The sequence below is a fragment of the Macaca fascicularis genome, chromosome 10 (genome assembly GCF_037993035.2).
Source record: "Macaca fascicularis isolate 582-1 chromosome 10, T2T-MFA8v1.1".
NCBI classification, from domain to species: domain Eukaryota; kingdom Metazoa; phylum Chordata; class Mammalia; order Primates; family Cercopithecidae; genus Macaca; species Macaca fascicularis.
The window spans coordinates 106766489-106790031 of NC_088384.1; the positions used below are offsets into that span (position 1 = coordinate 106766489).

At 50.6% G+C, this 23543-nt stretch overlaps 1 protein-coding gene and 1 long non-coding RNA gene across 28 annotated transcripts in view; one reads left to right on the forward strand and one right to left on the reverse strand.

The window, feature by feature from the left end:
• RIPOR3 (RIPOR family member 3) overlaps positions 1–22928 on the reverse strand; it is a 104172-nt gene extending 81244 nt beyond the window's left edge. For all 27 annotated transcript variants that reach the window (XR_012419563.1, XR_012419562.1, XR_012419564.1 and 24 more), the window contains exon 1: positions 22525–22928. Coding sequence is in view for 4 of the 27 variants with exons in the window: in XM_074005549.1 (XP_073861650.1) it covers positions 22525–22527 (3 nt within the window). In the remaining 23 variants the exon portion in view is untranslated. The remainder of the gene's footprint in view (positions 1–22524) is intronic.
• LOC141407940 (uncharacterized) lies at positions 17292–22630 on the forward strand. The gene is made up of 2 exons (XR_012419565.1): positions 17292–17551; positions 21733–22630. It is a non-coding gene; the product is annotated as an uncharacterized lncRNA (long non-coding RNA).
• Positions 22929–23543: the final 615 nt, after the last annotated feature.

Below are 23543 nucleotides of genomic sequence, written 5' to 3' on the forward strand. Positions count from 1 at the left end.
CTTAAATGGACTGAAACCTCCACCCCATCCCCAAAGGAGCCTTTCTGGCCTTGTCCTTGAACATTTCAAAATCGAGTTTCTGCTTTAAGTTCTTAACACACCCTCACCGTGGCTCAGCTCACTGCGCGGCCACTGCACAGAGAGGGGAGGGCAGGGGCCATGATACTGAACTCACAGCTCTGGGCATTTCTGAAGTCTGGCTTGAAGCTTTTTCTACAGCAAATTGTTTTCTTCTCCCTTTCAGGAAAGTGAAAAGTCACACAGCAGCTGTGGGAGTCAGAGGAGCAAAGGCTTTGGGATCACATAGACATGGGACACATGCTTGCTTTGTGATTCTGGGTAAGTTCCGTAACCTCTCTGAGCTTCCATTTCCCTTTCTGAGGAAAGGGGATACTAATACTGCCCACTGCGATGGCTGTTTCTGAGATTCGATGCCGCTGTGACTAGCGTCTGCCTGACTAGCAGAGGGTAGTCACAGTGTCAGGGTCCATGGCCCTCTCATGAGACTGGGGCAGGGGGTGGGAAGAGTGTTTGGGACACCCTGGGAACCTCAGCATCATTCTGCCGTGGGAGTATGACCTGCTGTGCCCTGGCTGCCCTCAGTCTGAGGCTTGCTCTGCCAGCCCAGGGAGAACCATCCACTCATCCTCCTGGCAGAGACAGATCTCTTGCTCCCCTGTGCACAGGTGGGGAAACTGACTCTGCCCAGGCCCCTGAGTCTGCTGACGGAGGCGCCTGGCCACCTGTATCCTGGTTCTCAGCTCTGAGCCCAGCAGGAAAGAGAGGAGGACATTCCTAATGGGGGACACAGTGCCCTTCCACCTCCTGCCCCTGCTGCTGCCACCACTGCGGTCCCTGGTGGTGCCAACCACTCAGGCTCCAGAAGCTGCTTCCCGTGAACAGGCAAAGCTGCTTCCTGCAGAGGCCCCAGCCTTTGCACTTCATCCTCAGAGAATCCGATTCCCTCTCCTCAGTGCGGTTCCTCTCCCACACACACCCACCCAGCAATCCAGACTCAGAGAATGGAGTGCCTCAAATCAGGGGAAATGGCCAGGCACAGTAGCTCACGCCTGTAATCTCAGCACTTTGGGAGGCCAAGGCGGGCAGATCTCTTGAGGTCAGGAGTTCAAGACCAGCCTGGCCAACATGGCAAAACCCCATCTCCACTAAAAATACAAAAATTAGCTGGGTGTGGTAGTGGGCGCCTGTAATCCTAGCTACTTGGGAGGCTGAGGCACGAGAATCACTTGAACACGGGTGGTGGAGTTGCAGTGAGCCAAGACCAAGCCACTGCCCTCCAGCCTGGACGACAGAATGAGACTCCATCTCAAAAAAAAAAAAAAAAAATTCGGGAAATGATGAGGCTGCACACACACATGCACACACCACACATAGCTCACGCATGCACTTGACATGCATTCACATGCACACATGCACATATGTGTTCACATGTGCACACACAGCACCTGCTCACATGCACACACAGGACAGTCACACACATACATGTGCACACATATGCTCACATATACATAATACACATATGCACACATAGCACACACATTCACACATGCATACTCACACGTGCACACACATGCACACGTGTGCTCATATATGCACACATGGCGCACACTTACACACACACACACACACACACTCACACATGCACATACACACTCCCCTCTTCACCCAGCCACCCTACTCTTCCTTCTGGATCCCCTTACCCAACCCTGGTTCAGGACCACCTCTCCTGAGCCCCGGGCTAGGTCAGGCCGCTCTCCTTACACCCTCATTACTCTTAGGTTTTTTCTTCGGCACTTGTACCACGATCGTGACTAATCACGTGTGTGATCATTTTGGTAACAGGTAATATTAATAGCTCGAAAAATATTAGCGGGCTTTCCTCTTTGGCCTTTCTGGGTAAGTAGCGCTTCCCCTCTCAGGCCTGAGGCACCTGGCTACCTGGGAAATATTTGAATTTGTACAGAAGGAATAAAGAGGACCGTGGCAGATCCAGTTCCTGATCATCAACACAGACTTTGCTACGAGACGTTTAGAAGCCACTGCTGTGCACTGACCCTCTGGGGGCTTGGGAGGAAAGTGTTCTGAGACCACCCTCCAGCAGCTTAGGGGTGGGGCCTCTGGAGGTGCAGCAAGTGGAAGGGAAGGAAGCTCTGGTGTGTCGCTTTCCTTGGCTGCACTGGGTCCTCTCCGGGCCAGGATGGACTCAATGCGTTCTTGCTCAGTAGGTGACACCTCATTAAGGTGAGGGGCAGAGGGACCTGCAGAAGGGTCTGGGAGTAGATGGCCCAGGTAAGGGTCAGACGCAGTAGAGAGTAGATTCAGAAATGCTCTGGGGGAAAAAAAAAAAGGCTGTAATCCCAGTACTTTGGGAGGCCAAGGCAGGTGGATCACCTGAGGTCAGGAGTTGGAGACCAGCCCGACCAACGTGGCAAAACCCCATCTCTACTAAAAATACAAAAATTAGCCAGGCATGGTGGCGGGCACCTGTAATCCCAGCTAGTCAGGAGGCTGAGGCAAGAGAATCACTTGAACCCGGGAGGCAGAGGTTGCAGTGAGCCGAGATCGCACCATTGCGCTCCAGCCTGGGCAACAAGAGCAGAAACTCCGTCTCAAAAAAAAAAAAAAAAGAGAAGAAGAGGGAGCTCTGAGCCAAGGTAGGGCCAAGTCAGCCAGGCAGGCCTAGGCCCAGAGCATGAGTTTTACCAGCTGCTGGTTTCGGCCAAAATGCCAGAAAGTCAAACAGCAATCCTGGGCATCAGACATGGCTGGAAACCCAAACCCCTCTCCTCCTGGGAAGTCTCGTCATCCACAACCGGACACCCCCACCCCCACCCACCCAGTGCCAGCTTAGAGAAAAGCTGGGAGGAGCAGAAGGAAATTTGAGACCAAGCATTACCAAAGGCCTCTAAAGTACTGGATCAGATTAAATTAAATCTAGTTTTTTTCCTTGTTGCCCTGTGAGTAGGCTTTGTGAGAAATATCAGATCAGTTGCAGGAAATAAAGAAAGACGTGGGCCGGGCACGGTGGCTCACGCCTGTAATCCCAGCACTTTGGGAGGCCGAGGCGGGCGGATCACAAGGTCAGGAGATCGAGACCATGGTGAAACCCCGTTGCTACTAAAAATAGAAAAAATTAGCCGGGCGCAGTGGTGGGCGCCTGTAGTCCCAGCTACTCAGGAGGCTGAGGCAGGAGAATGGCGTGAACCCGGGAGGCGGAGCTTGCAGTAAGCTGAGATTGCACCACTGCACTCCAGCTTGGGCGACAGAGCAAGACTCCGTCTCAAAAAAAAAAAAAAAAAAAAAAAGAAAGACGTGTTCTCTGCAGACCCACGTGGCAGGTGAGTAAATGTACAGCACGGGGTATCTGTCACCAGCAGTGCACTCCCCTGGGCAGGCACCGCACCATCCTGTGGAGCACTGTGTCTGGCACATAGTAGGCGCTCAGTAAACACCCATGAAGTGAGGCTAATGTGTGATTAAATTCCAACCCTGCGTGGCAGCAGACAGGTGGCTGGTCTCTGGGACTGGGGAAGAACAAGGCTCTATAGTTGGCTTCCTCCGGGAGGACAGGTTTTAAGTCAGATCCGACCGGGTTCAAACTTTGGCTTGGCCTTATGGTAGGCAGTTTCTAGCATGGCCCCCAGTGATCCCACCTCCTGGCACGAGTGTGGGTGGACACTTCTGTTATTTATTTATTTATTTATTTATTTATTTGATTTATTTTGAGACAGAGTCTTACCCTGACACCCAGGCTGGAGTGCAGTGGTGCGATCTCTGCTCGCTGCAACCTCCACCTCCTGGCTTCAAGTGATTCTCCTGCCTCAGCCTCCTGAGTAGCTGGGACTACAGGCGTGCACCACCATGCCTGGCTAATTTTTGTGTTTTTAGTTGTCTAGGGTTTATTTTAGTTGTATTTTAGTTGTTTAGGGTCATGTTTAGTTGTATTTGAGTTGTTTAGGGTTTCACCGTGTTGGCCAGGCTGGTCTCAAACTCCTGACCTCAAGTGAGCCACCTGCCTCAGCCTCCCACAGTTCTCAGATTACAGGCATGAACCACCATGCCTGGCCATGGGTGGACACTTCTAATGAGCAGAATATGGCAAAAGGGACAGGATGTCACCTCCGAGATTAGGTTATAAAAGACAGTGACTTCCACCTCTCTTTCTCCCTCTCTCTCATGTGAGCGTACACACACACACACACACACACACACACACACACACACTTCTTGGCTTTCTTGCTTTGACATAGCAAGCTGCCATGCTGGAGATACCCACATAGAAAAGAACTGAAATCAGTCTCTAGCCACTAATAGATAGATAACTAATAGCAATAGATAACTAATACAGCCACTCATGAGCTCTGCCCTCAGACCAGTTCTTAATCTGTATGTGCATACCCTCATCTGAAAATGGGCATAACAGCACATCCCCAACATACAGGCTAATTGTGAGTATCACGAAAATGAATGGATGGGTAGATGGGTAGATGGATAGATGGATGGAAGGATAGTTGGGTGGGTGAATAGATGAATGGGTGGGTGAATGAATGGGTGGGTGGGTGGGTGGATGGATGGATGGATGGATGGATGGGTGGATGGATGAATGAGTGAGTGTGTGGGTGGGTAAATTGGTGGATGGATAGATGGATGGGTGGAAGGAAGAAGAGATGGATGGATGGATGGATGGATGGATGGATGGATGGATAGGTGGATGAGTAGATGATTAGGTGGATGGGTGGGTAGATGGACGGATGGGTAGGTGGGTGGGTGGGCGACTGGATGGATGGATGGATGGATGGATGGATGGAACTACTAACTGGAGCCATGTGAATATCACAGAATCAGGAAGTGAAGCCCAATCAGCAAGTCCCAATGAGGCTGTGAATAACCCTCACTGAGCAGCTGTCACAAGGCCAAGCACCTGGCTGTCCCCCTAGGAAAGCCCCTCACCAAGGTGAAGCCCTACCTCCATCCTCTTTACCCCAGTCAGTTCCTCCTGGGGCTCCAAAGGACCAGTGTGCTTAAAGCTACCTCTGGTCAGAAGCCAGCAGAGTCCTGCAGTGAAAGGGGTTGGAGCCCCCTGCTGAGCTCAGCGCTGAAGAGGCGTCATGGCCAGGCAACCTAGCACTCTCTGCCCTCCACTGGGCAACCCCCAGGCCACATTCTGCCATCCTTTTCTCGTTGATTATGTTCCCCATGAGGTTGCTCTTGCCTAAAAGCTGGCCCAGTTTGGCACCACAGAGACAAACAAACCAACAGCTACAGCATCTGATAGCCCCAGTAACTGACTCTTGTGGGAAGGCTGCGACCAGCTGGCCCGAGTCCCACAGCCTGACCACAGCTCTGTCAGTGGCCAGTCCTGGGGGTAACAAGGACACAGGGGAAGGGTCAGGTCCCAGCTCTCATGCTGTAACAGATGCCAGACTCCAAGTTAGGAGAATGGACTTTCCACCTGGATGCACGTCACAGTGCCCGGAACCCTAACAGACATGCATCAGACTTGACACCTTCCCCACCCACCACCCCAGGCTTGGCTGCCCATAGAGGTGCACACCTGTCCTCCCATCTCCTCCTGGTCTGGAGCCATGTGGGCAGAAGGGGATGTGAAGGCAGATCCTCGATGTCCACAGGTGCGGGGACTGCTTGCCAGCCCATGGCAACTCACCTGTAGTGCATAGAGATTTGGGGGTAAGCCCAGTGATGCTGCTTATGTGGGCTGTCCAAGCTGGGTGGTAACCAATCCCAGCATTGAATGTGCTGAGAGCCGGACCGGTGGATGTCCCCATTGCCCTGAGGCAGGTCCAGGAAAAGGCTCCTACTTGCTGTGCAGAAGACAAGGTAACTCTTGTCCTTGATCTACAGCCAGAAGACAGCTGGGCTGCTTCTCTCTGCATCCCAGCCTCCACTCTTCTCTAGATACCATCACCACCGTGACAACTGCAGTTAACACTTAGTGAAGACCCCTAGGTCCATGTGCCCCTGCGATGGCCACAGATGCCTCTGAGGTGGGCCCTGTAATGGTCCCTATGTTAGGGAGGGACTGTCCCAGGCCCAGCTGGTCAGTGAGGGAGGCAGGATTTGAACCCAGGCAGCCTGGCTTTGGGGCACTGCTCTCTGCCATGTGGCTAGTTCTGACACCCTTGCCAGCTAAGGTGGACACACCTGCAAAGGTGGGCAGCCTGGCTTTGCCCTTCAGGAGCCCCTGATCTCTCTCAGGGGCCTCCAACCCACCCACTGGCTCTCCCTGCTGACAGAGCAACTATTTCCTGGCCCCAAAGCCCCAGTCTCTGGAAATGACCTTCCTTTCTTCTCCAGCTCACGGCTGTGAGAGGCTCCTAACTGCACCCACCCCCGATCAGCCAAAGCCAGTTACTCCACGTCCAAGACACAGGCATGTTAAAATGTAAACTGCCGTTCATCATCCGGCAGCGTGACTGTTTGCCTCCATCAGGCCCCAGTCCGGCCTCAGCACGCCTCCATGCTCTCCTCAGCGTCAAAGAAACAGCCTCGTCCTGCCAGGGCCTTCGCCAGGCCTGGCCCGGGAAGTCAGGGCTCCCTGACCCGATGGAGCGAATCGTTGTGAGCATTTATTTAATAGCATTATCTTGATGATGAATAAATCACACCTTCATGAACCATTTTTCCATTTGTAGCCCCAAGTCAAGACTCCCAAAATGTTACCAGATGTCAGGCACGAAGTATACACTCCTGGCAAGCTCTGCCATGCATGGGAGTCATACCGCTTTCGACCCACAGGAGAGCCGGCCACGAGCAGTCCAAGGCAGGAGCAGGCCAACTCCATGTTGGCCATTATAAAGACAAGATTCCTTTCCCCCCGCTTTTTATGGCCTCTCTGGGGAAGATGTGTCTGGAAGGAGGTGTGGGCCCGGAAAGAGCGTATCTCTGATGCCTGGGATTCCGGGACAGAATGTGCAGCTGACTCTAAGCTCTTGGGACGGGATTGGAGGGTCTCAAAACCTTGCTAGCTTTGGAGTCAGAGAGAAAAGAGTCCCAACCCCAGATTTACCACTTGCTAACATGTGTGACCCTGGGCAAATCAGCTCACCTCTCTGGCCCTCGGCAGAGATAATCCTGGTACCTACTTCACAGAGTCACGGAGAGGATTAAATGGGAAGAGGAATAAAAGGAGTTTGGAGGAGTGCCCAGCACATAGTGTGTATTGAGCAAATTCTGTCGTAAGAGGAGTATTCGTAATAGCTACTATTGATTAGGTGGTGGTGTGAGTTGAACAGTGTTCCCCCAAAATTCAAGTCCACCCAGAGACACAGAATGTGACCATTTGTGGAAATAGGGTCTTTGCAAATCTAAGCAGTAAGATGAGGTCATACTAGATTAGGGTAGGCCCTAAGTCTAATGACTGGTGTCCTTATTAGAAGAGGATAGGGGCTGGGCACAGTGGCTCACACTTGTAATCCCAGTGCTTTAGGAGGCTGAGACAGGGAGATGGCTTGAGCCCAGAAGTTCAAGATCAGCCTGGACAACATACTGAGACCCATCCAGTCTCTAAAAAAGAAACTAAAAGCCAGGTGCAGTGGCTTGCACCTGTAATCCTAGCACTTTGGGAGGCTGAGGCAGGAGGATCGCTTGAGGCCAGGCGTTCAAGACCAGCCTGGGCAACATAGCAAGACCCCATCTCTATTAAAAAATAAATAAATAATAAATTAATTTAAATTTAAAAAAAATTTTTTTAATTAGCCAGCCATGGTGGGAGGATGAAGCTGCAGTGAACTATGATCGGGCCACTACACTCCACCTTGAGCAACAGAGTGAGATCCTGTCTAAAAAAAGCCGGGACACACAGGAAGTGGTGGGTAAAGATGGTGCAGCTAGAAGCTGAGGAGCAACAAGCATCCCTGACCACCAGCAGAAGCTAAGACGCAAGAAAGGATTCTTCCTTAGAGTCTTCAGAGGGAAAGTGGCCCCGCCCACACCCTGATTTCAAACTTCTAGCATCCAGAACTGTGAGAGAACAAGCTTCTGTTGTTTGAAGCCACCCAGTTGGAGGTGCTTCATTACAGCAGTCCTAGGCAGCTAATGCAGGTGGTTGCTATGCACTAGATTCCCTGCATTATAAATGCATCATATGTGTGAATTCACCTAAATCCTCACAACAACTGTAAGAGGAAACCACCACTATTACTCTACCATTTTACAGAGGGACTGATCAAGACTCAGAGAAGTTGGCCGGGTGCGGTGGCTCAAGCCTGTAATCCCAGCACTTTGGGAGGCCGAGACGGGCGGATCACGAGGTCAGGAGATCGAGACCATCCTGGCTAACACAGTGAAACCCCGTCTCTACTAAAAAAATACAAAAAACTAGCCAGGCGAGGTGGCGGGAGCCTGTAGCAGGAGAATGGCGTGAACCTGGGAGGCAGAGCTTGCAGTGAGCTGAGATCTGGCCACTGCACTCCAACCTGGGTGACAGAGCGAGACTCTGCCTCAGAAAAAAAAAAAAAAAAGACTCAGAGAAGTTAAGGGACTCATAGCTGGATCTAGATTTCAATTTGGTCTACCTGGTCTAAAGCCTGCTTTTAAGGGCCAACTCTGTGCCAAGTGCTAGAGCCACTTCCTTGCTCAGTCCTCACCGACCACACTGTGCTATCTTTATTCACATTTTGCAGTTGAGGAAACAGGTTCAGGCAGGTGTGTCCAAGGCCACCCTATTTAGGGACTGACAAAGGCAGGTTCATCTGACTCCAATGCCAATGCCCATGCTGTTGACCAGACCATCCCTGCCAACTTCCCAATACGAATGCTTTGAGTGGCTCTCAGCTCCCAGACAGTGGAACACCAGCACACCAGTGCCTGGAGGGCAGCAGCTGTCCAGCAAATGTCTGCTTTTTCACTTGTTCACTCATTCAGGGCAAGTCCAATGGCAGAAGGGGCAGGAGATCCAGGGCTAGCATCAGTGGTGCAGGGAGCCCTCTGGCCCCTTAAATATCCTCAGACAATCCCAGAAATCATTCCTGGATCTACCCTCTATGAGTTTTCTAGAGTAGCCACTGCTGAACTGTAGGGTAGTGAGGGAGAGACACAAACACAGGCAAAACCACACAACAGTGAAGATTCCATCAGAGCAGGAATGTTTTTCCACCAGGAAACAAGAACCAGTTCATCTGAGTTTCTTCGCCTTTTGTCCCAAGATGCAAAAATGTCAAAAATGTGCAAGGGCTCTGGCCACAGATGGACACTGTATCTCGCCCCCACGGGCCGCTTCCTGCATGGGGCTGAAGGTCAGGGTGAAGGTTGCTGCCCTGAGAGTCAGGGGAAGTGGGTCTGCCTCCTGCTGTGTCACGTCCTTGCCATGGTGTGTGGGATAAGGCCCATCATCTCCCAGAATTAAGCTGTAGCTGACTATAAAACCACAGGTTAGGGCTGGGTGTGGGGGCTCATGCCTGTAATCCCAGAACTTTGGGAGGTTAAGGCAGGAGGTTCACTTGAGCCCAAGAGTTCAAGGCCATCCTGGGCAACACAGCGAGACCCCGTCTCTACTAAAAATACAAAAATTAGCCGGACATGATGGTGTGCGCCTGTGGTCCCAGCTACTCTGGAGGCTGAGGTAGGAGAATCACTTGAGCCCAGGAGGTCAAGGCTGCAGTGAGCCATGATCATGCCACTGTACTCCAGCCTGGGCCGCAGAGCAATACTCTGTCTCAAAACAAAACAAAAAACCCACAGGTGAGGTCACATCAGGCTTTTTCCCTTTATTCTCCCTAAGGGCTGCACCCTCTATCAGTGCCTCCTCCAGATTCTACCTTTTTTTTTTTTTTTTTTTTTTTAGTAGAGATCTTGCTTATACCCAGGCTGGTTTCAAACTCAGGCTGGTTTCAAACTCCTGGGCTCAAGCAATCCTCCTGCCTCAGTCTCCCAGAGTGCTAGGATTACAGGTATGAGCCACCCACACCCAGCCCAGATTCTACTTCACACTTGGCCCTGTCCGTCAATCCATTTGCAGTCACTAAGCACCAGCTGCATGCACCACATCGTGCCAGTGTCTGGAAGGATGCTCACAACTATCAACACGGATAACTAATAATATCAACAAGACCACAGTGTAAACGCAAGGCAATATGTGCTTGGTCTCATTTAATTCTCACATCAAACCCGTGGGATACATATCATTAGCACCCTCATTTTCTAGAGAAAACTCAGTTCTGAGGGTGGATGATTTGCCGAGTTCCTGGGAATTCGGCCTAATTGCCTTCAGAGGTGGCTGCAACTGCCTGTGGCCCAGGCATTCCCATAGATGGGTCATTTTCTCACACCAGCTTATATTTCTTGTGCCAGACACAGGGTCTAACCCCATTTGCATTATGTCTCTGAGACCACACAAGACCTTCCCGTGAATTTGTTGCCATTACTATTATACTTTTCTTGTTTTCTTTAATTTATTTTTTGAGATGGAGCCTCACTCTGTCACCCAGGATGGAGTGCAATGGCGCGATCTCAGCTCACTGCAACCTCCGCCTCCCAGGTTCAAGTGATTCTCCTGCCTCAGCCTCCTGAGTAGCTAGGATTACAGGTTCGTGTCACCACGCCCAGCTAATTTTTGTGTTTTTAGTAGAAACAGGGTTTCACCATGTTGGTCAGGCTGGTCTCGAATGCCTGACCACAGGTGATCCACCCGCCTCAGCCTCCCAAAGTGCTGGGATTACAGGCATGGGACCATGCCTGGCTTTTTTTTTTTCTTTTGAGACAGGGTCTCGCTCTATCACCCAGGCTGGAGTGCAGTGGGGCGATCTCAGCTCACCGCAACCTCTGCCTCCCTGGTTCAAGCGATTCCCCGGCTTAGCCTCTCGAGTACCTGGAATTACAGGCACGTGCCACCATGCCCAGCTAAATTTTGTATTTTTAGTCGAGATGGGGTTTTACCATGTTGGCCAGGCTGGTCTCGAACTCTCGAACTCCTAACCTCAAGTGATGCACCCGTCCCGACCTCCCAAAGTGCTGGGATTACAGGCATGAGCCACCGTGCCTGGCCTTATTATTCGTCTTCTTAGTCTGCTTTCAGATGAGGACACAGAGCCACAGGAGTTACAAGGGTGGAGGTGCTGGGAAGTTGGGACCAAAATCAGCCTCCTGACTCCAGAACTCATTTTCTCAATCATCATGGGTTTTGCCCCGCAAGAAGAGAACCAACCACCATGGGTGCTAAACCAGTGGCCAATATAGCAAAGTGTGTTGGAGCAGAGATCCCAGCGGGCTTCCTAGAGGAACAGGATTACAAAAAAATGGGCAGAGCCCAGGTGGCACAGTACAGGTTTCCTCTCTCCAGACCACATAAGGCATTTGCCAGGAACATGGGGGCTGGGTGACCTTGCAACCCTCTGAAACTCACCCCATAGCTCCTCACTCACCAGAGGGACACAGTAGGAATCTGTCCCACCTGGCTCAGGGAGGGCCTGCCCCCACCTCCCACCCCACCCCACAGGCCTGTCTGCATGCCAGGCCAGAGCTGGCCACATGCCCACACATCTCTCCTCGTTCTGCAGGCTCCAGGAAGGAAAGTCCAAGGCCAGGGTTATTATGGGGGTCACATACCTTAAGGAGTGAGTGGAGGGGCTGGCACACAAGCCACAGGTTATTCAGCGCAGTGCTATTCGTGATCACCAAAGATCGGAACTGATCTCATGTCCATCAGCAGGGGACGGGACTAAGATATTTTGGCACAACCACATACGACTCAAGTGTCAAGGGAGGAAGAGTGGGGGAGTCTTGCATAAATAACAAAAGCTGGCGTTTACGCAGGACTTTGCACATGGTGGGGGCTGCTTGCAAGTGCTTTGCATGTTATTAACTCATTTAATCCTCACATCACCCCAGGAGGAGGAACCCTTATTATCTCTTTAAAATGACACCTTTAAAATGATACCAGGTGGGAGGATCACTTGAGTTCAGGAGTTCAAGACCAGCCAGGGCAAAAAAGTGAGACCTCATCTCTACAAAAAATTCAAAAAATTAGCCAAGCCTGGTGGTCCACACCTGTAGTACCAGCTATTCAGGAGACTAAAGTAGGAGGATTGCTTGAGCCCAGGAATCTGAGGCTGCAGTGAGCCATGATCATACCACTACACTCCAGCCTGGGTGACAAAGCAAGATCCTGTCTTAAAAAAAAAAAAAAAAAAAATATATATATATATATATATATACACACACACACACACACACACACAGAGACATATATATATACACACACATAATATTTTAAAACATTATATATACCTCAAAAAATATTATATATATAATATTTTAAAAATATATAAAATGAAGGTGCCACTTGGTTGAGTTTATGATTAAAAAATAAAATTAAATTAAAAAAAAAAAAAAAACAGAGGAACCAAGAAGTGAAGTTCCTCGAACCCAGATTCATGGTCAACAAACAATGGACTGGGCCAGGCACTGTGGCTCACACCTGTAATCCCAGCAATTTGGGAGGCAGAGGCGGGAGGATTGCTTGAGTTCAGGAGTTCGAGACCAGCCTGGGCAACATGGCAAAATCCCATCTCCACCGGTACGGTGGCTCACGCCTGTAATCCCAGCACTTTGGGAGGCTGAGGCGGGCGGATCATGAGGTCAGGAGATCGAGACCATCCTGACAAACATGGTGAAACTCCATATCTACTAAAAATACACACACACACACACAATTAGCCAGGCGTGGTGGCGCTCACCTGTAGTCCCAGCTACTTGGGAGGCTGAGGCAGGAGAATCGCTTGAACCCAGGAGGCAGAGGTTGCAGTGAGCCAAGATCGCGCCCTTGCAGTCCGGCCTGGGTGACAGAGTGAGACTCTGTCTCAACAACAACAACAAAAAAACCGCCTCTACTAAAAAACTGCAAAAATTAGCCAAGTGTGGTGGCACACACCTGTAGTCCCAGCTACCCGGGAGGCTGATGTGGGAGGATCACCTGAGCTCGGGAGGTCAAGACTGCCGTTAGCTGAGATCACACCACTGCACTCCGGCCTGGCAACCAGAGTGAGATCCTGTCTCAGAACAAACAGACAAACAAACAGTAGACCTGAAATTTGGTGCAAGCAGCAGGCGCCAGACCCATGCTTGGTCCCATCCTCCCAGCATCTTTGTTTTGTCCTGGGTCGCTCTGCCAGGAGCTCCCTGGAACCTGGGAAGGAAGAGAAGCGTGCAGACAAGCGTCAGCACCCCCACCCTCCACTGGCCTTGGGGAGCAGGTGTCATTAGAGGAGGCTCAACTGAAGCCTGCATCTGAAACAGATTCTCATAACTCAGGCGCTGTGGTAGCCAGCTTCTCTCTACAGTCAATTACGGCCAGCGGGGCCCACTGATTATTTTTATAGCCTTTCCTGGAGTCATGACAAGGAAAACTAAATGATCCACAGGACCCCTTTCATCACTAACAGCCGGGTTTCACAGTTGGGGGTGGAGGAAGGAAAGAAAAATCACTTTTTTCCCCACTTTGAGTTAATCAACAGAACTCAAGTCTGGGCAGCCAATATGTTGGTGTTGAGAAAGCTGTTCTCAAGCAGAACTAATTGGCAACAGAAATGGAATTTTCTTCCCCACCTCCCTAAAAAATATAAACACGCTTTATCCCAGAGAATTACCCTTCAGAATAGGTATTGCAGACTTGTGTGCAGCCGCCCGTGCGCGGCTGGTAATCTCATGCCGACCTGGCCAAAGGCTGCCTGTGCTGGTTACAGCTCAACCAGAGCAGCCTCTTTCACAATACAATGGTCACGAAGGTCAGTGGCCCAAACCAGCCCAGCCAGCCCAGAGTGGACACTTGCTTTCCTGACGCCCAGCGCCTATCTCCTGCTCCTACGAACAACCTTTGGCTTTTGTTAGGTCAGGGGGTGGGAGGGCACCCTGATTTGCAGGTACGAGTGTGAGTGGCATTGATACCCCTTCAGCTCCAGGGATAAACTCTGACAGGTGTAAGCCAAAGAACATATTCTAGGGAAACTTCAAGAAGGGGAATATAACATAACAAGAAACAAGAGCTGGCACAGTGGCTCACACCTTCATCCCAGCACTTTGGGAGGCTAAGGTGGGTGAATCTATTTCAGCTTAGGAGTTTGAGACCAACCTGATCAACAAAGTGAGACCCCAGTCTCTGCAAAATATAAAAACTGACTGGGCATGGTGGTGCATGCCTGTAGTCCCAGCTGCTTAGGAGGCTGAGATGGGAGGATCTGCTTGAGCCCGGGAGGTGGAGGCTGCAGTGAACCAAGATCGTGCCACTGCACTGAGCCTGGATGACAAAGTCAAACTCTGTCTCAAAAAAACAAAAGAAGAAAAGAGAAGAAACAATAAGGCACAAGAAAAAAACATATAATGAGGCTTCTGGAAAAGATGGCTCTTTTCATTTTAGAGAAATTGAGGTTCAGAGACGTGATATAACTGCTCAGAGGTATACAGTGAGGCGGTAGGGGATCCAGGGTTTGAACCCAAGTCTGTAGGACTGAGGAGTCTGCAACCCTTAACTGCAGGCACTACTGAAAGGCAGCATAAACCTCGGAGAAAGCCAGAAGAGCTGGATTCAAACCCAGTTCTGCCATTTACTCCCTGTGTAATATCAGGCAAGTTACTTAACCTCTCTGTTCCTCAGTTTCCATACTGTAAAGTGGGGCTTCTAAGGGCACCTCCGTTTGCAGGATCTGAGGGGTAAATAATTAATAGCAATATCTGTAAAGTGCATGCAACAGTGCCCGTCACGGACCAAGGATTTGCCCCTTCCCCACCACACCGTTTCCCACACGCAGTGAGAACCAGACCAAATAAAAGGAGGGGAGGAAGGAAAAGTTGACGTTATTAGATCCGTAATCCCTACTCCACGTGTTCCTTTCTGTAGTACAGCTGCCAGGCTTGGCTCTCCTCCAGGAGAAGCTGTGCCACAAAGATGTGGGACGTCACGAACATGCAGCCCATTCAAGGCTTTTGGACATTCCAGCCCTGTCCTTGGTGTCAGTCAAGATCTAGGGGAAATTCCACCCATTCAGGTGGCAAAAAGTAAGACATCTGACAAATGCCATGTGTAGAGGGTGGCTTGTGAATTGGTACAACCATTGGAAGATAATTCAGCATACGATTTCATATTCCAGCAATTCTACTCCCAGGTACATACTTGAGACACACTCCTGTATGTGTGCGATGGGACAGTACACGAACCCTCAAAGCAGAACCGTTTATGTAGCAAACAAAACTGACAAACGGAAACAACCCACGTGGTCATAGACAGGAAAAATAAATGCTGGTATGCCATGGAATAGTACACAGCAGGGGAAAGTAAATGAACAAGTGTTACGCAATCATATCAATGAATTTTAGCAATAAAATGATTTATAAAAATATAAGTGCCAGGGGCTGGGCACCGTGGCTCACACCCATAATCCCCGCATTTTGGGATGCTAAGGCAGGCTGATTGCTTGAGGCCAGGAGTTCAAGGCCAGCCTGGGCAATATGCAACATGGCAAAGCCCTGTCTCTACAGAAAAGTAGCCCGGTGTGGTGGTTCATGCCTGTAGTCCCAGCTACCAGGGAGGCTGAGGTGGGAGGATCACCTGAGCCCAAGAAGTCAAGGCTACAGTGAACTGAGATTGCACCACTGCACTCCAGCCCGGGTGGCAGAGTGAGACCCTGTCTCAAAATATATGTGTGTGTGTGTGTGTGTGTGTGTGTGTGTGTGTGTGTGTGTGTCTGCGTGTACGTGCCAGAAGACAAGATATATCTTTATGTAAAATTCAAACAGCAGTAAAAGTAAATGACACATTATTTTGGCATACATGTAAGTGATAAAACTATTTTTTTAAGCAAGGGAAATAGAGAAGAAGAAAATGTTCTGGAAATGGATGGCGCTGATAATTGCACAACATTGTGAATGTGCGTAGTGCCGCTGAATTGTACGCCTAAAATGGCTAAAGTGGTGAATTCTGTGTTTTTTACCACAATTTTTAGAAAGGCAAGGGAAAGCTAAACACAGAATTCAAGAAGCAGCTACTACCACAGTGGGAGAGGGAGGGAGGCAAGATGGGAAAAGAGTTCGGAAGTAGATGTAAAATGGTTGTCCGAGTTCCAGCACTTAGGTGGGGCCGTGGCTTCACAGGTATTTATCATTTTATAAATAGCTATAAAGAGCTTGTTAGATGGAAGGGTAGGTGGAGCTGTTCAGTTGCCCTTTCAGTACGTCATTATGGAATTATGAATCATTCAATCCTACTTACTTTTTCTTTTTTTTTTTCTTTGAGATGGAGTCTCACTCCATCGTCCAGGTTGCAGTGCAGCGGTGAGATCTCAGCTTGCTGCAACCTCCACCTCTTGGGTTCAAGTGATTCTTCTGCCTCAGCCTCCCAAGTAACTGGGATTACAGGTTCGTGTCACCAGGCCTGATTAATTTTTGTGTTTTTAGTAGAGACGGGATTTTGCCATATTGGCCAGGCTGGTCTCAAACTCCTGACCTCAGGTGATCCACCCGCCTCGGCCTCCCAAAGTACTGGGATTACAGGCGTGAGCCACTGTGCCCGGTCAATTCTGCTTACTTGAGGTCCATTTTTAAAAAAGGAGGCCGGGCGCAGTGTCTCACAACTGTAATCCCAGCACTTTGGGAGGCCAAGGCGGGTGGATCACCTGAAGTCAGAAGTTCGACACCAATCTGGCCAACATAGCAAAACCCTGTCTCTACTAAAAATACAAAAATTAGTCGGGCGTGGTGGTGTGCACCTATAATCCCAGCTACTCAGGAGGCTGAGGCAGGAGCATCACTTGAACTTGGGAGGCGGAGGTTGCAGTGAGCCGAGATTGCACCATTGCACTCCATCCTGGGTGACAGAGTGAGGCTCCATCTCAAAAAAAAAAAAAAAAAAAAAATCCCTACCTTCAGGAAACTCACATTCCAGCATCCAGCAGGGGACACTTAAGAAAATAAGAATATATATGTATGTTAGATGATGAGAGATGTGTGGTAAGGAGAAAAATAAACCAGAAAAGGGATAGAGAAGACCAGGGAGTGAAGGAAGGCTATAATTTTAAATGGAGAGTCAGGATGGCCTCACTGCGAAGGTGATGTTTGTGTAAAGACCTGGGCGATATGAACAAGTGGGCCACGTGGATATGTGAAGAATGAGCCCCCAGGCAGAGAGAAAAGCGATTGCAAAGGTCCTGGGGCAGGACTGTGCCTGACCTCAAGAACAGCAAGTGTGGGGAGTGGGAGGGAGGAGAGACAAGGTCAGAGAGGCCCGGGCCCTGCAGGCCTTGTGGGCCGTGGTGAGGACTTTGCCTGTGCTCTGGGCAAGGCGGGACCAGGGCTGGCTGGAGACAGGAGGTGTCCTGAACAAAGAAGGAACGGGATCTGATTTCATTTTAACAGGACCTCGCTGGCTGCACACGGAGAGTAGACCAGGAGGGAGGCAAGAGAGAAGCAGAAACACCGGTGAGGAGGCAACTGCGATAGTCCAGAGAGAGACACCGTGGCCGCTGGGACCAGGGTGGAGGGAGCGGAGGTGACACAGAGCTGTCAGCCTCTGGGTGCAGGTTGACAGGTGAGCCAGCGGAATTTCTTTTTCGTTCCTCTTTGTTTGTTTTTGAGACAGGGTCTCACTCTGTCACTCAGGCTGGATTGCAGTGGCACAAACATGGCTCACTGCAGCTTCGACTTCCTGGGCTCAAGTGAGCCTCCTGCCTCAGTTTCCTGAGTAGCTGGGACCACAGGTGCATGCAACCACACCCAACTAATTATTTAAAATACATTTGTAGAGACAAGGGTCTTGCTATGCTGACCAGGCTGGTCTTGAACTCCTGGTCTCAAGCGATCCTCCTGCCTTGGCCTCCCAAAGTGCTGGGATTATAGGCATGAGCCACTGTGCCTGGCCTGATGGGATAGAATTTTTTTTAAAATAGGCTGGGCACAGTGGCCCACACCTGTAATCCCAGCACTTTGGGAGGCCAAGGTGGGCGAATCACCTGAGGTCAGAAGTTTGAGACCAGCCTGGCCAACATGGTGGGACACCTATCTCTACTAAAACTACAAAAATCAGGCGTGGTGGTGCACACCTGTAATCCCAGCTACTAGGGAGGCTGAGGCAGGAGAATCTCTTGAACCTGGGAGGCAGAGGTTGAAGTGAGCCAAGATGGCGCCACTGCACTCTAGCCTGGGTGACAGAGTGAGACTCTGTTAACAAAAAAAAAAGAAAAAAAAAATGCACGTTTTAGTTCTCTTTTAAACTGCTGTGGGCATGGTTCTCCTCTTGTATTGCAGTCGCGCTTCTCTTAGCTAATGTCCCACCTGGGCCTCCTCTTTGGCCTGGACTATAAGAGAGCGGAACTTGGGAATGAGAAATATTTTCCTCTCGTGCTTGCTGGCTTAGGCCCTTACAACTGGAAAGGGCCCACCTGGCTCCTAGAGTTTCTAAAAATAGCAAGCTGTCTGAACTTTCCTATAGGTTTGGCTTAGCTGTTCCTCTGACTTCTTCCAAGATGCCTTTTCTGTTAGGGCATCATTCGCTGTGCATGAAAACAAAGAATGGCAGGAGAGAGACTAGAAACGGAACAGGACTAATCGGGAGCCGCTGCGGACCGACTCGAAATGCCCTGCAAAGGCAGACACAGTGGACGCAATGGAGAGTGCGTCCCAGGGCCTTTGGCGCTAGTGGAGCTGGGGCCCAGATGCTGCTAGTGTAGACAGGGTCTCTACCCCACCCGATATGTCTGCATCCACTCCAGTGCTTCCAGCAAGAGAGAGCAGTTGGGCTGCTGGTTTAAGTGAGAGGAGAAAGTTGAAAGATTTGCATCCAACGCCTGTGCCTGGGGTCTGAATTCCTTTGGAAGAGGACTGAGGACTGTTCGTGAGAGGATTTTGGACAACCCGGACACGACCATAGGTGCTGTGGAACCAGTGGTGCGCTGGCAAAGGTTTAGCAACCAGCTCTCTCCCCTGGAAAGTGAGTGTGTGGTGCACGTGTGTGCATGGGCGAGTACATATATTTGCATATCCACACACACTACTTCGGTTTATTATAAATTGTATTGATGTAGGCTGGGCGCAGTGGCTCGTGCCTGTAATCCCAGCACTTTGGGGGGCTGAGGTGGGTGGATCACTTGAGGTTAGGAGTTCGAACCAGTCTGGCCAACATGGTGAAACCCCGTCTCTACCAAAAATATAAAAAATTAGCCAGGCATGGTAGCAGGTGCCTGTAATCCCAGCTACTTGGGAGGCTGAGACAGGAGAATTGCTTGAACCTGGGAGGCGGAAGTCGCAGTGAGCCGAGATCACGCCACTGTCGTCTAGCCTAGGCGACAGAGTGACTCCATCTCAAAAAAAAAAAAAAAAATTGTCTTCAAATAAAGGATGTGCAGCACACAATTTACAAATAAAAATAAAACTTACAATACCCTTTTTTGTACATGTAATATAATCATTTCATTCACAGGTAGCAGTTTTGTTGATTTTTTGCCCCCAGCAAAATCTGTAATCAACCTATGGTTACAATTGATGAAGGAGTATAATTCTTCAGAAATACCAGTTAATATTTTCCTTTCTAAAAAATTTCTAATTATTTGTTTATCTATTTTTATTTTTTTGAGACAGTGTCTTGCTCTGTGGCCCAGGCTGGAGTGCAGTGGTGAGATCACAGCTCATGGCAGCCTCGACCTCTTGGGCTCAAGCAATCCTCCCACCTCAGCCTCCTGAGTAGCTAGGATTACAGGCACGCACCACCACACTCAGCTAGTTTTTTCTCAAATTATTTGTAGAGATGGGGTCCTGCTATGTTGCCCAGGCTGGTCTCAAACTCTTGGGCTCAAATGATCCTCCTGTCTCGGCCTCCCAAAATGCTGGGATTACATGTATGAGCCACCACACTCAGCCTTGATTACCTTTGTTTTTCATATAATTTATTTAATTGTAAGTTCATATAATTTAATATTTAACAATGGCTGCGTTTAGCAACCCGTTCACCTAATTTCTGAAAATCTGACAATCAGCTTTCACAAGCTGGTACAAGCTAACTCCAGCACACCTCTGTGTGGGGACAACATGGCAAAGAATATCACTGAACTGAGGAGGAAGCCATTATCTTCGTATCTGCCCAGAACCCAGGGCATCTCAAGCGCTAAGTAGCGGGAAGCTTTGGGAGTTTACACAGACGGCACCGTGGGCGCCGCTGTGCTGGGCAGGGAAGCATCTCCAAACGGCCCCAGAGGAAAGAGGAAGCAGGAAGGATGACTAAAACAAGAGACTGGTTCTCGAGGGCACGTGAAATACCCCTTTGGAGCTCCCCAGGAAGAACTGGGGGATCCTGGGGGAGCACTGAGGTTCTAATGGGGAAAACCTCAGCAACCGGTGGGCCTCTGGGTCAAAGCACTCAGTACAAACGCTGGGCCACAAGATCATGACACGCTTTCAACAACCCATGAGGCTCCTCAGAAGCTGCAGGGCCATCGGGTTGTTACAACTGACCCCCGTGCCGATGGTACCACAGGCCATCAGTCCTTTTCCCCAAGCCCCACCTTCATTCCAGCCTCCTCCAGCGCCATCCTGGACTTCTCTAGGGAAGTGGCGGGGAGATTTTCCTCCTCTCCAAACTTCTTTTTTTTTTTTTTTTTTTGAGATGGAGTCTCGTTCTGTTTCCCAGGCTGGAGTGCAGTGGCACAATCTCAGCTCACTGCAACCTCTGCCTCCCCAGTTCAAGCGATTCTCCTGCCTTAGCCTCCCGAGCAGCTGGGACTATAGGCACGCACCACTATGGCCAGCTAATTTTTTGTATTTTTAGTAGAGATGAGGTTTCACTATGTTGGTCAGGCTAGTCTCAAACACTTGACTTCAGGTGATCGGCCTGCCTTGGCCTCTGAAAGTGCTAAGATTACAGACGTGAGCCACTGCATCCAGCCTCCCTCCAAACTTCATCTTACTTTCAGACACCCTCACCCAGAACTTAAGTGCTCTTCAACCAGACTCATGGAATCTGAGGGTTGCAGAGAGATTGTAGAGCTTTCCTAAAATAATCCCTTTGTTTTAAAGATGAGGAAGCTGAGAGAAGGGAAGTGACTTGCTCAAGGTCACAAAGAAAATCGAGGGTGGAACTGGGTAGGGTGACCAATTGTCCCAGTTTGCCTGGGACTGGGGGAGCTTTGGACAAGGTGCTCCCAGAGCTGAGACCACAGACTCAGGGCTGACTCGTTCCCAAGGTGGGCAGTGGGGGATTCACAGCCAGTTCCTGAAAGGAAAGGAGGCCTGGATCAGTACAGAGCTGCTTCAGGATGGAATTTTCCAAGGGAAGAAAAAAGAAAAGGCCACATCTGGGTGCTGGGACTTTTGACTCTGGCCTGATGCCTGGAACCCCAGGGATTCCCCACCTGCTGTGTGTTTCCTGGCTCTTGAATGTAACCTGCACCCTCCCTTTCCGTGCCAGGGAGACACGAGCTGACTTTATCTGTCTCTTATCTCTTGGCTGCTGCCAGCCACAACTGCAGGGATATATATGCAAATAGCTTACGATAATATTAATATGTGATTCCCTCCAGGGGAGGCATGTGGAAAGCGCTGTACGCGTTTCAGAATTCTATTTCATCCAAAAACGCTGCACAGGCCCAGAGTGATTCGAAACAGATTTTCTGCAAAGGCAAAATAAAATTGGAACAAAACCTAGTTGAGGCATATGCCAGTTTCCCTGCCCCCAGCTCTCTCCACCTCTGACATATTAACCCTCTTCTCTCATGCCCCCAGGAGCCTCCTACAACAAGGCAGCAAATCTAGGAAATTGCACTGGGCGCTCATCATTCAAGCCTGAAACCCCTGCTCCATCCCAGGGCCGCCAGCCCCCAGCCTGGCTTGACACATCCTTTAGAGAGTAAAAGGCTGCTTGCCGGTGTCACCCTGTCACTCCTGTCCCACCTCTGCCTCCCTCCTGCAGTTGATGTTCCATCCACACCTCCTTCTCCTTCACTCCTGCTGCTTGGGATAATTGCAGAACCATGGAGCACAGAATACAGAATCCTGGGGGTGTGCGGAAGAGTTTAGCCAAAGCAGAGTCGGAAAAACCTAGGTCTTTTCTAGTTTCTGCCACTGACGGACTGTGTGACCTCAGCAAGTCAGTTCGCTTCTCCCAGCTGCTGTTTCCTCAGTGTACAATGAGGACACCAATAATACCTACCCCACAGCGGGCTTACAGGGATTTCCCCAGCGGAGGCTTCAGAAATGCCTACACAGTGCCTGGCTTATCGCAGTTGCACAAGGAATAGCTGTCATCATGAGAATCTCTTAAAGATCACCCAGTTCAACCACGGTTTTAGAAATGGACAAACGGAGGCCTGGAGAGGGCAAGTAACTTGCCTAAGACCACACAGCACGATACCGCCATCCCAGCTCAGACTCAACCCAGGTTCCCTCCTCTGGCCTTGGGAGTTCCAGGTGGCCTGTGAGGAAGGGCTGCCTCCCCCCCGTCACCCCCAGCTCCAGAAGTCTGTCCACACAAGGCAGCGTCGGGGCACACATGGGAAGCAGTCACTTCACACTCACCATGGAGCAGGTCTGGACACTCAAGTGCAGTCCCGCCGCCCTCCTTGCAGCTGCCTCACTTTCTCTATTGCCGCCAGTAAGCGTCTGCCCCCATCTGGCCCGGGACTCCCGGACTTGAGCTAGGGCTCGGCAAAGTCCATCCACTCTGGCCACCAGCCGCCGGTCCGCTCTCTGGGAAGATCGCCTTGAGGACCTGCTGCGCCCCCAGTCTTCCTTCTGGTGCAGGGAGACCGGTGCCCTGCCGGGCTCTGATAATGCAGCCAGGACTCTTATCTGGCCTGTGTCAGGGTGCAGGCGGCCATGGAGCTGGGGTTCCAGGAAGCCCTCCTGGGGCCCCCCAGCCGGCCCCGCTCCCCCCGGATGCCGCCTGCTGCTCTGGACGCGGCCGATTGCTTGTCAGTGTCACTCCCAGCTCTGCCGGGGGGAATTCCATGCTGGCCCCCCGCAGGCGGGGCCCCCACCCCTTCACGTCCCACCCCCCACTCCCATTTTGGCAAGGGGACTGGGAAAAGGCAGCTAATTTCAAGTCCGCACAGCGTTTGTGGTCGTGTCCTGAATCCTCCACGATTAATCACAGAGCATCTGATTTCTGCTTTGCCTCAGAGAGGGGCGGAGGGGACGCCTGGAAGTTTCTGTTTACTCCATTCTGCACTAGGCTGCGTGCTAATCACAAACAGACTGGGAGGCAGCCTACCCCTCCGAAACTGCTCTTGGCCACCCCTCCCTCCTCCAGCCCTCTCCTTACTCTTCTTACCTTGTCACTGTCCTCCAGCACCTTCCTCACTCTTTCTCCTTTCCCTCCTTTCTTTCCCCTTTCCCATCTGTCCCCCTCTTCAATCCAGATCTGATCCATTGCACACCCCTTCCTTCCGTCCTGGGTTTCCCCCAAGCCCCTTTCCCCCTTTGCGCCTCCCACTTCTCCTAGATGGAGAGTCAGCTTGGTTCTTTCCTTTACATCCGTTAGTGAGGGTCAGGCTCTTTTGTTATGTTTTTTCTTTTTTATAACTTAATTATTTCAG